The sequence below is a fragment of the Chaetura pelagica genome, unplaced genomic scaffold, assembly GCF_000747805.2.
Source record: "Chaetura pelagica isolate M959 unplaced genomic scaffold, ChaPel_1.0 scaffold138, whole genome shotgun sequence".
NCBI classification, from domain to species: domain Eukaryota; kingdom Metazoa; phylum Chordata; class Aves; order Apodiformes; family Apodidae; genus Chaetura; species Chaetura pelagica.
In genome coordinates, this window is record NW_009954215.1 from 6,496,694 (window position 1) to 6,509,705 (window position 13,012).

The 13,012-nt window shown below is 39.6% G+C and overlaps 1 protein-coding gene across 1 annotated transcript in view; it reads right to left on the minus strand.

Moving 5' to 3' along the window:
* The window catches only part of MAD1L1 (MAD1 mitotic arrest deficient-like 1 (yeast)), a 353,023-nt gene extending 341,302 nt beyond the window's left edge, over window positions 1-11,721 (minus strand). The window contains exons 1-8 of the mRNA XM_010003276.1: window positions 11,572-11,721; window positions 10,127-10,267; window positions 8,255-8,434; window positions 6,880-7,004; window positions 6,123-6,204; window positions 4,792-4,922; window positions 3,464-3,578; window positions 2,469-2,530 (exon numbers count right to left, since the gene is read on the minus strand). Of these exons, the coding sequence (XP_010001578.1) occupies window positions 2,469-2,530; window positions 3,464-3,578; window positions 4,792-4,922; window positions 6,123-6,204; window positions 6,880-7,004; window positions 8,255-8,434; window positions 10,127-10,267; window positions 11,572-11,721 (986 nt within the window). The remainder of the gene's footprint in view (window positions 1-2,468; window positions 2,531-3,463; window positions 3,579-4,791; window positions 4,923-6,122; window positions 6,205-6,879; window positions 7,005-8,254; window positions 8,435-10,126; window positions 10,268-11,571) is intronic.
* Window positions 11,722-13,012: the final 1,291 nt, after the last annotated feature.

Sequence of the window (13,012 nt, forward strand, 5' to 3'; positions counted from 1 at the left end):
AAATCTCTGGCAGCATAACAGTAACATGCAAAAGAGACAAGACAAAATTACATCCATGATAAAAAACAGCCAACTAAACTGAAAAGCAGGCAGTAAGAAGATTGATATCAAAAGGACATATAATTAATCACAAAAAAAGAATGTGTAGATTCATAATGTGTATCATGAACCATATATAACTATTGTTTTTACTGTTTTATTATCTGAGTATCGTGCAAAGCACATTATAGAATGTTTGTAGAAGGCAGGCATAAACCCAAGGGTAAATTCTGAAAAGAATACTGCACAACACCACAAACACGGCTACATGCTCTGGAGCTAAAGCTGTCTTTGTTTCCATAGTTTATGAGAGGAAGAGGAAAACACAAGAGCTTAAAAGTGGAATTCAGAACTAGCAAATGTAAGATCAGCCTTTGAGTAAACTGTTAACGAATTTGTTTTCCCCCCAAAAGGTGAAGCATTATAAACACTCTTTCACAGTTACCAAAAAGAGACTAGTACTAAAACAGTAGAATTACCACTTCACTGCTAAAAGCTGCACCTCCTTTTCAAGAGTTATTACAGAAAATCACACTTTAAATTACACAAGTAGGTCTGATCATAAGCCAATCTGACAAAAAGCCTGCTGGGACCAGGCAATTAATGAACAGAATTCACCAAGAGCAGACACAGAACAAGCCCTGTGGAAGTGCTGGAGGAAATGAAAAGCCATCCTCTCCTAAAATCCCACATGATGTATGCACATCTCTCACATCCTCTGTACCAATGAAGAACATAAGAGAGATGAGAAATCCTAATGTGTTCCCTTTTCCCCTGCTTATCTAGTTATTAGGAAACAGCACATTGCTCTGGCTCTTTGGGACAACCATCCAACTTGTTCCTATTTTCTTCTACTATGAAATGAGCAATTAACTGTTCTTAAACTTTCACCAACAGCATACTACAGGAGCCTGAACAATGATCTCTTCTCATCTTCACAACCCTGACTGAAAATTAATGTAATTCATGCTGTAAGAAAGAAAAAAAAAAGAGGGGGAAATCATTCAGTTCCACTTGCTACAATTGCATGCAAAAGATGATTTTATTTTTTTTCTCAAGAGCAATTCCCTTTTCTGTGAGAGAAGATGCCACTAATAGCACTAAACAATATGGCCCAATCAAAAACGTAACACTTTGAAGGGAATATTCTGATTTTAAATGAAGGAATTATTAGACTTCAACTGGCAGAATCACTTGGTTCCATTTCTCTCCTACTGTGAAATTACCTCATTAAGCCTTTAACAGCTTGAGGTAAGTAAAAAGCTTTTACTCCACTGATAGAACAGGTTTCATGAAAAGGCTTCAAACTATTTCTTTCCACTCCTTGCTATAGGAGATTCAGCACAATTCCAGCTTCATCTAAATGCAGGTTTCCTCTGGCCTGCCTCTAGAAAGAGAGACATTATCCTCATTAAACAGAAAACACTGTGAAAATTATAGGGGCTTTCCCAAGTTGAATCCAAGTATCTTTTACCCAAAGCAGACATGTGCCCAAACCATATGTACAATATGCAAACACTCCTACTTTCAAACGTTCCCAGCAGTGTCAGACATAACTTTGTTGATGAGCATGTTATGAATGGAATAAAGAAACATTTGGTAAATTGACATTCTATGGTTTGTGTGACAGCTGAAGGCAGTTATTTACAAACAAGCACCTCTCCTGGCATTAAGGAACAACATAAATATTTAGGAGGAAAAGAAGTGCTGAAACACACACCACACAAGAGCATTGTAGCTACAAATAAAACCCTCTGCAGTGGAAGAAAATTATCAGAAGATGCAGCATTTCCAACCTCTCTTTATACCACATACATATCAGAGACCATACACAATCTGGTTCAGATGTCAGAAAGTTGTTAAGTAACAGTACACAAAGAGACTAGCTGGTGTTACAAAAGACTATTAGAGGGTTTTTTTCCCCTCCCACAGTTTATTCCATTTCTCTTGCTAGACAAAATAATTACCTTAACAACTGTTCTTCAGCTGCTTTGGTGAAGAAACGTCACAATAAGATCTGGTGATTTATTTTGCTCTCCAGATTCCAAATAAATATTTACAACAAATTGTTACAAGTAACATAAGTTATTTTCTAGACATAACCTAAAATTCTTAAAAGTTCACTTACTGAGCTAGCAGAATCTCTAACTAAACACGAATGTAGCCACACACAAAAACTTCAAACTAGAAACTGAACCTTGGCCTCAGAGACATTGGTCAAGCTGACTTGGTGAAAAACATTTATTAGCTCTCATAGATACTTTGTAACAGTTTGTATCTTGTTGTTTTCATATATAATCAGAAGTACTAGAGTTTCAAGATGAAGAAAAAATAGCAAGCATGACCAACACACTTCAGGTATGGGATGATTAAGAGGAGAGGAAAGCGGTTTAAAAGGTTCGGCGCCCTCCAGAGCTTTGAGCACATACCTGATATTCAAGCCAATGTTCTGGTCCACCTTCTCCCAGCTTTTTAATTTTCCCAGAAGTTTCTAAAGTAGAGATGAAAAGAAGAGGTAAGAGATGACAAATTAAGAGACACAGACTAATGTTCTAACAGCTTATTCTCCACACTTTTCTCATAATCCTCCATTCAAGTCAATGTCTTTCCTTCCCCTCCTCTGGATTTCATGATCTTCTTTTGGTTTGTCATTCTCCAGCCCTCACAAATACTTTCCCTGTCACCACAGCTCTGTGACACACAGAACCTGTGTTACATTTCAGCAACTATAGGTTATCTAACCCTGTGAGCTACCATCACTGTACTAGAGCTTGGTAGACTAGACTCTTGGCAGTGAAGAAGAAAGCTGTAGTCTCAACACTAGTTCTGTAGCAGGTGAAGTTCCCATTTCTCCACTTCCAGTTTCTCCTACAGCTTTTTACTTTCAGTCAATACCAGATAGTTTTTCTAAATCTGATCAGACATCAGTGTAGTTCTGCAGATGAACAAGTTTACACAATCTCTTGACAACTCACTGTATGCTTGATATAGGGTGATATGGAATCAAGACTATTTTGTTCATCTGAGACCACATTCTGACCCTATTAGCACTGCCAGCAGTTGAGGTGAGTATCATGGTTCTTACCACACACCTGTTCAGCAGCGCCACTTCTGGGCAGAGCTTAATGCCAAAAGAAAGCATCTCTAGCAGAAGCAAAAGAAGAACTGCAAGGCCACAAAAGACACTATGATGAGATTGTTCTTTACACAAACTCTCCAGCTGAACAGTAGATATTTTGCTTTTTTCACCTTCATTGCCATATCTCCCCTCATGCTGACATCTAAGTTTGGGAATGCCTGGTTCCAACCCATTCATTAGAACAGGTATCATAGCTCAACTAATACACAACACAAGTCCCTAAAAGAACAGGCCACAAAGGAAACCCCTACTCTGCTCATCTACCAAACGTTCTCAGCTTCTCACCTCATTTTCCAATTCAATGGTCACTAGCTGTGCTTGCACCTTCTCATAGCGTTCCAGTTTTCTTTGGAGACCTTCTACCTCCTCTTTAAGCAATCCATTATTTTCTTTCATTTCCCTGTAAGGAAGAGAGGCATGCAACTCACAAACTCCCAGATACACAAGGAATTACAAGGGTATCCAATGACATTGAGCAGACATTATGACATTCAACCCACTCACTTGTGTAACCTTTGCTGCAAAGAAAAAAACCTGCAGCTTTATTGAACTGATTTTTTTCTACTCTAAGTGCCATCCTAATTATGTCCAAACAACCTGAAGTTTTATATCTGCTTTACTGATTGGAAAAACAGCATGAAGGGCAGCAAAGGACTCCCAGCTGTCATCTTCAGTCAGGCTGAATGCAGGGCTGGAGCACAGCAAGCAGCATATATTCATGCTTTTTGAGTACTCTGTGATGGGTGAACAAACACTGAGACTGCTTGCTTGTACTTTAATAGAGGTGTGCAAGGGTGAGATAAAACTGCTTAAAATACAGATCACCTCTGATTTGTTGGTATTGTGTTTCTGGGCACAAAAAATAAGCATGAGAAAAAATTCCAAGATAAACAATTTAGAACTATAATTAAGAACTAGCAATAAAAAAGTCCAGGTAAATAATTTAATTTTAGAATAAGAAAAAGCTGGCAAGATCACTCATGTAATTTAGGCTTTTTTCCTTTTCTTTTAAAGATGCACTAGAATTTGGAAATCAAATTTACTCAAAAAAAATATATTTAAGGCAAGTTCAATCATAGTATGTAGAAACTCACTTTTTCAAATTAATTGTCACTTCAGAAACCCAGAGAGTCTACTCTACCAAGGGCCTGATCAGAGTGCTTTAGACATTTAAACAAACAACCTTCCAAATATTTTGCTGGAACAACAGGCCTTTAAAATAGTGGTAACAATCACTAAGCAAAAACATTTATTATAGAAATGTTCAGCTGTCTCTTCTCTGTGCAGGGATTTCTTTCCCAGACCTGTATAGAGTTCATCATTATCTTTAAACATTGAATTTTGTTCTAACAAACAGATACCATCATCCAGAAGGATCAATGCATTCTTGCTATGTTAAGGAAGATTACCCAGACCTTGTCCAGTCCTCCCACCCAACACCCATCACAGCACTGCCCAGTTCATACACAGTATTTATATGAAATATTTTAACTTCCCTCTAAAGTTTCCCATATGAAAGCCCAATTGAGGGATGTGAAACTGCAGCTAGTGCAATTGTAGCAAGGACAGAAGGATACAAGATAACACTCTCAAGGACTGAGCCCTTCTTTCACCTGAAATAGGCATTTTCCTCCCTCAGTTGGCGCAATTCCCGCTCCATTTTTGGGAAATGGGCCAGTTCTGCCTTCATGTTCTTGACAATTAGAGCATCATGTTCCTGCTGGGAGAACTTCTGTTCCAGATCCTGGAAAAGGTGGGATGACAAGAGGACAGCAATGAGTAACCGGGAACTCACAAGAGTTACTTCTCCATTGTACTTCTGAAACTCAAACCAGTGACTGGAATGAAGCTGGAAGGGAACTCAGTAAGGAATCTGGTTCCACCCACTGCTCAAAGTGGGGATGACTCCTGTTCCACCTGTAACACCTGGGCTGGCCTCTTCTCTACACCCGTTCACCCTAAGTTGATAACAAAAGGATGTCTGCTATTCATTACAAGGACCTTCTGCTATTGATTAAACCTAGTCTGTGCTTTTCTTGTCCTCTATCCCTCAGCCAATGAAGTGTAGAGAGGGACACTCAGATGGCCTTCAAGAATTAGGAGTGAAAAGGAACATAACTGTGCATTTTAGCATTATGGTAAATGTTACTTTTTTTCCTCAAAACAAAAATATTTAGAGCTGTACTTCAGTCTGATACCCTGTTTCCTGATCTTTTAATAGAGGAAGTCTCTTCTTGCAATCACAGAACTGGCAGTGAGGGTGGCCTTCAGTGGAGCTTTACCTTCCAGCAATCACAGGCAATGCCACTATCAGCACCTGCTAAACCAAACTAACTCTCCACATCTACCACTTCCAGGAAAAGACAAGTGAAAAAGATACTCCCACCAACCGACACGTTAATTTGGAAAGACATAAAGCATTTCTATACTCACATTTAAATCAGTGAGGTTTTGAAAGCTTTGCAATTCACTGCACTTTCTAAAAGAGCTAAAGAAAACTCCAGAGGAAAGATTTTCTGGGGAGCAGAAAAATAATTGTAGCTGCTGGCTTCATCCTTCATCATTTGAAAATATGCAATTGCTTTAGAAGCAATCTTGTGCAGAGCAATCTTGTGCTGTGGCACAAGAGCCAACAGAGCTCTTCTCAAGAGCATGGCATAAGGCTATAGAGAAAAGCACGGGTGGATTTTTTTTCCCCTCAATCAACTGATACAACAAAGATGAAAAGTGTCATTGTGGAAGGGTCTAATTATGGATGGCCTGCCCCATCCAATTGAATATAGCCAACCTCTTGCTGGCCACCATGTCACATTTTTATAAGACAAATTAACCTTTAATTTCTGCGATATAAATAGCAATTTAAAAAACAAAATAAAACATTGTTCTGTTCTTCCATGGAAGAAAGTAAAATGTAAAGCTTTACAGAGGCCACAAAGTTTCCTACCTTAATCTTCTGTTCATACTCTGCCAGTAGAGATTGTGTTGCTTGCATGGTCTGGATTTGCTGACTAGCCTCTTGCCATTTCCTTTTAGACGGAAAAAGAAGAGCCAATTAGCACCCAGGAACCACATAACAGAAATAACTGACATACAGAAGCATCTCTGACAAAGATTTTCTAATACCACTAATATTACTGTTACAGAAGATTATCTCTCTCACAGTTTAAAACTCATATAATCTCCCTCTAATTTAGGGGCAAAAACACTCATTTTAATAATGAGTTGCATCCTGAGAAATATCCAGAAATCAAGGCGCCTTAACTCTGACACCAACAGTGTACATTCACAGTGAATAAATAGCACCTTTGAAATCAAAAAGTTGAACCTAGTAAGCAAGGAAAAAACACACTCATATCTTTCAACTACCCCTCAACTATGATTGAAGGCTTGGTATTTCTGTTCTGTTCAGTCTGTAAGTTCAGATTAGCCTTCCCACCCACATGCCTTCTGTTAACTCTCTACCATGAACACGAGACATCACTGAGATTTTAAGTTCAAGTATTTTTTTTTTGTCAAGGTACAATTAAATTGCACCTCAGAGCTAGTTTCAAGCAATGGTTATAACCTGCACATCCAGATCAAAGAGCTCCTTTGAAGAGCAGAAATCAAACACTGTTGAAAGTTTTCTGAGTGATGACAGCTGCAAGAGACTGAAGCTTTGTTTGCCTTTTTCTCCCTACAGTCATTCATCCCCTGCTTACTTATGTTGAACATCCAGCTGTTCCATCAGCTCCTGCTTCTGAGATTCTTGGCTTGTCATCTGCATCTCTTTATTCATTATATTCCATTGCAGCTCTGATATTTTCCCTTTTAATACAGTGATTGTCTGAATCAATGGAAAGAAAGAATAAACACAAGCCTATGAGTCTCCAAGCTGGACATTATGGATGGTGACAGACAGAAATCATAACCAACTAAAAAGTACAAACACTGAATGTAGAAACAATCCCATACTCTTGCAAACCTTCAGACCTGCTAACTCACCTCAAAAACAAAGGCAAGAAAAAAATAATTTAGTCACTTTCATCTGTCACCCAAATTGCCATTTCCATTACTTATTAAGTGGGTGACCTCAAACTGGCATGAAAAACACCAAACTTCAAAGCTAGATGATGATAAAAACACAAGTATATAATAAAGTAAAAAAATCATCCCACAACCATTCTAAATATATTTTGTCTGGGTTAAAAAATCGAAAATGTCTGGGTTTGCCTCAACCAAATACCAAATGAATTATGCTTTCCTTAAAAGTAGAGGCCAGTTTATTTTAAAATTTTGTTACGGATATCTTAGGTCTGAAGAAAAACCCATAGGTTTGTTACAGATAGCCATTGCTCAGCTCTGTTTAACAACAAAAAAGAGGATAATCTCAAAACATTATATATATAGAAAACATATTCTCCATCTCTTGATGGAGAAACATGTAGGGTTCTCGTCTTCATACTGATGGATATGGAAGCAAAAAGAACACAGAGATATAACTGCTGCACACATTTCACATGTGGGTTTCTCTCACTTGCCATCACTGTCTCCCTGTTTTCAATCACTGGTAACTGGCATTAAATCAGTTACATCAGTGTACCTGCTTTATCACACAGATAGATTTCCAGTCACATCTAGGCAGAAGAAGGCTTATGGACTTAGTGTTGAACCACAACTGGTGCAGGAAACCAAATTAAACAGAACAGTGACAAATTAACTAGCTGTACTTAACTATAATGATACCAGAAAAGGTTGAGAAGATTATCTGTTCCTCCAAAAGAACTGAAATTGTAATCCAAGCCTTCATTCTACAGTGGCACTCATGGGCATTTAAGACTCCATATAAACCTAAGAAACTTCTCACTGTTAACAACACAGCAACATCATCTGAACTGCTCACTTGTGTCTGGACTTGGTTAGGTTTGAAACTTTGACAGCAAAGACACACACCACCAGGATTTATTAATTTCCAGACGATGAACACAGTGATGCCAATTTTACATGAGGTTTTTTGTAATTAGAAAGGGCATTTCAATTCACAAGAACTGCAAAGTCACCTGAAGCTATGAATGGATTAAATTACTCTTTGCTTACTTCATTAGCTTCAGCTAATTTGCTCTCCTTCTCTTGCAGCTTCTTACTCATAGTCTCCATGCTCTTCTTATAGGATTTGTTCATCTCCATTTGTTCTTTCAGTTTATTTTCAGCTTCTGTTTCCTTCTCCTGATACTGCTTGATGCGTGTGAGCAGCTCCTGGTTACGGTCGGCCTCTCGCTTGCAAAGGAAGAAAAAAAATGCAAAGAGACATAAGAAGAAAGTAGCACAAAGAAGAAGCCACTTTTGTTTCTCCTGCCTCCATTCCTCACTACTGTGGTCACCAAGGCATCACCACGAACCAATGTTACTCGGACCACAGCTTTAACCTTAACCCACCAGCAAGGGAAAAAAATCTTACCAGCAGCAACTGAATGTCAAGGAACTACCCAGGGCAACCGAGCTACAACATTAAGAGAGAGAATCTTCCAGAGATCTTAGACCAAGACAGGGACAGAGGAATACAGACATGCTTCACCAGACTCCTCTACACGTTCTCCAGTGAATCAAAGATGAAACATCTGATGCTCCAATTTAAAGCTGACCCATGCATAGAAAATTGACCTTCAGGAACTCAGATCTCAATAGTTGGGTTAAGAAGACAAGCTTCCCTTTGCAATTTCTCAAAATTGTATGAGACTATTTAATAGAAACTAGGTTTAAATGCACAGTATTATCAATGAATACAATAAATGTTTTTGCACTCTGACAACATTTCATACATCATTTCAGTTTATGCCTACCACAAATTGATTAACATCTATTGAAAAAACGTGTAGTAAATCGCTTTGCTAACCAAAACGAACCCAGACACATATTTACATAGTAAGCATGGATTGAACAAAGCAATGTGAAATTCCTAAAATCATAATCCACATGACTCAAAAAAGCCACAGAATCTGAGCAGGGCAATTACCACAGTGCTGGATTAATGCTGTTCCCCTTTATTTCAGAGTTTCTGTGACTGACTCAGCTACATTCCAATTTGAACCCACATCATCCGACTTCAGACAAACAAGGAATTTAGTCACTGACTCACTATTTCATAACTACACACTAAATCTTTCACCTACTGCCTTCATAAAATACAATAAAACATGTTTATTTTTTTAAAAAGATTCTTTTTACACGATCAGCTACATCCAAGACCTTTATTTTCCTACAAAACCCACAGATCTACTGCTTATTTCAGTAATGTAGTTAAGTAAACATATACAGGCCTAAAACCAGAAACCAGTAAAGCCATATTCCCTGAGTGAGGCTCATTGTTTTATTAGTGCAAGCTCTCTGGTATGACCATGCATGGTTGGCACTGCAGTCATCCCAATTAATTACAGTCACACAGACTGAATGGTTGTAATTGTGCCAGCAGAAGTTTAAATTCATCTGGGAGAAAAAGGCTCAAATACCTCTGGGAGAAACAGACAAATCCCTTTTGTTGTTGCTACTCATGACAACTTCAGTACTAAACTAACAGAATCTAGTAATGAGCTCATCAGTTTGTCAACCAAGCAAGGGTTTGACCTTGACACTCCTGTGTGCAGTAGCAAATTAGTGCAAAGCACCATGAGGGAATCTGAAGAGCAAAACAGTTGGTACTGAGAACTTGACACCCACCTGCAGCATCATCACACCTGCAGTAAATGCAAACACAGTAAATGCATCCCAGGAGCAGTTACTACAGATTCACTGAAGTCATGCTCTGAAGTATCCATTAGCAGCTGGAGAACACGAAGCTTGCTTCTGGACTACACTCCTGCAGCATGTTACAAGTCAATATCCCTGATCCAAACTAAACCACCAATGTAGACCCACCAGGTAGGTTCTGACTCAGGACTATGATATCAAGCCATCTGCAACTGTTACACTCACCTCATAGTTCCTAGCATTGGTATTAGCTGCTCTCTCTAGCTCTATGCGAGCTCGTTTGTGGCTAAGCTCCATCTGCATCTTCTCTCGTTCCACCTGCAGGAGCTGGGATTTGGAGTGGATATGCCCAGCTTGTTCTTCCAGCTGGCCAGTTCATGTGTGAAAAGAGACATTAAACACCATTAACAGCACTGCAATTATGTCCTTATCTCCCACTCTGTACTACTCAGACAACACTTGCATGACACTTCAGAAATTACAAGGTATCTATCACCATGTCTGTGGTACTTGCCTTCTCACTCCAGATGCAGGTGGGGAAACCAAGAGTTCAACAACACACTCAGAAACACATCAAATAAAAATTCACTTCATTCCAACTAACATTCCTAAGTTCCTCATTCAGAATTTCTCCTTCAATCTTTAGATGTAGTCTGATGGAATATACTTCTCCAGCTAAGAAAAGGTTAATTATGAACTCCCCAAGCCTCATGAAAGTAACAGCAGCAAACCATGATGAAGCAGAGATTGTGCTCCCCATGATAATCAACTGCTGAGCAAAACAACATTTTTCTACTACCTGCTACAACATTATATTTCATTTTTTTAAATTCAAACTACCTCAGAGCACAGCCAATATTAATAGAATACCTCACTTCTGAGTAACAGACATTCAATGCATGATGAAGACTCTCTAACCAGAGAGCACCTTCTCTAACCATCTCTGTAAAGAGATGTACCAAAGACAGATAATGCATAATTTTTTGTCACCACTCCAAATGCAAAGAAGATTTACAGTAAAAAGACAGCAAACTTATTTTATACTTAGACGCTAAAGTAGAAATTATATTAAGATAAAGGATAGAGAAACTTTACTCCAGCCTAATAAACAGTCCTTATGATCCAAGATGTCAGCTTAGTCTATACTGTATGAGCATAAGGCAGCTTACAAAAAACAGTAATTAAAACCCACATGGATACAAAGAGAAGTGTACAAGAAAGCACAACTGGCCAGCACACCAGAGCCAACTCAGTACAAGTCTCTAGTGTGGGTCCAGGCAAAGAAACTTTAAGGAAGATTGTGAAAAAAAGTAACAAATTACTTGCTTAAAAAATACTGACAGATATAAAGCTTCTTTGTTCAGAAATATGAAAACAACTTAGAATTTAATTTCCTGAGCTGGTGTACAGATATAACAGGCAGGAAAGAAATTCAAAGCACCTTTCTTGAGTTTCTACAAAACAGAAATAAATATGCCTGACACTTTAAAAAAACTAAGATTCTAGAACGTTCACCAAAACCAGGCTTCCACTATTGAGTTTGCATTAATATCAATTTTTTTAAGAATTATCAAATCTTAATGAAATCAATGCCGATTCCTGGAATCAAAAGGAGTCTACAACCACACTGAAGTGGTACTGCAGGCATCACCAAGCTGATGATATCTCACCTGCATCCTCTGCTGGTACTGAATCTGCAAGGCACTTTGAGACGATCCTGGAGTAGGCGGCCCGGACAGCCCCTCCATGCGCTGTGAAATAAAGTTGTTGAGGGATCTCAGGGTGGAGAAGACAGTGGTATTACCTTCCAAGTCCTCCATGACTCTGGAAATATATAGAAAGTCATCAGCAAAACATTCAGAGCAATCTGTGATCTACCAGTTGCTTCACTAAAGAGACACATCACTGTCCTGAGAAAACACTAAAAGCAAGGGTACAAACCCCCATGTGCTAGTCACTACTGGCACCCACAGATTAGTGCTGGCATCAACTTGAACTAGAAAACACCAACCAGGGCTGAAGTTGTAGGTCTCTGAAATGAGAAACTGATGCAACAGAGCCTGTTCTTCCCTCAGCTTTCTACCTGACATGGTTTTCTTTTATTTACATACATTGTCCCCTGAATCTCAGCCCATAAGCATTCAAATAAAAGCTGTCATAAGTTATACAAAATCGAAGTATCCTTTCCTACATAATTAAAATAGATACTGGGATACAAGTAAATATTGTAGGATATTAAGATCAACAGCACTAACAAACAGCACTCGTTATTCTTCCTCCAAACATCTGAGGCCGGGAGGGAAAACTAATTCCATACTAGCAGCAAACCTGACATTGTAAATGACATGATTCTGGCTCCCAAAAAGCACTTTGGAACTCAGAGCAGCAAGACTTCCCAAGTTGACTGTTTGCTTCTGTAAGTAAAACTGTCTCTCCTCATTCATGTGAAAGTTTTTGCAATTCTTACTTCAAATTTGGAAGGGCACTAACTAAAAGGATAAAGACAAACCAAGGGCTCAAAAAGGCCTGCAAGGTTTCCTAGGAGACTTCAGGAAGCATTAAGTGAGTCCTGGTGACAGCAGGCCCCGCAGTCCACGTGAAATACTCAAGCAATATACAAGAAACATACAAGAAGTTTCAGGACCACGGAGGGCAACTCACAGCTTGTGCCAGAGACACAGACCTGGGGTCACTTCCAAGCCTGTGCACCGTGCGGGTAACACAGCAGTTACTCTTTGAATGTGTCGTTCAAAAGGGGACGCACCACAGAAGCACGTTGGCAGCAGAACGGCCAAAAACCCCAACGAGAACGTTTATTTGAAATAAGCCCTTCAACACCAGATGCGAACGAACTCGAGACCACCAGCACCGAGTAACCGGGCTTCAGCAAACCTGTTCTGAAACCCAGAACAACGCTACAAACGCATTAGACACGCACATTCCTCCTCCCGGCGGCAGAAACCCCCGGGGCAAAGGCTCCGTTCCAGGGCACCGAGGCGGGAACCCCCGAGAGCGGCCGCTCGGGGCTGCTGCTCCGCGGCCGGGCCGGGCAGCGCGGGGGGCTCAGCCCCGCCCGCCCTCCGGGGGAGCTGAGGGGGAGCGGGGCCCCGG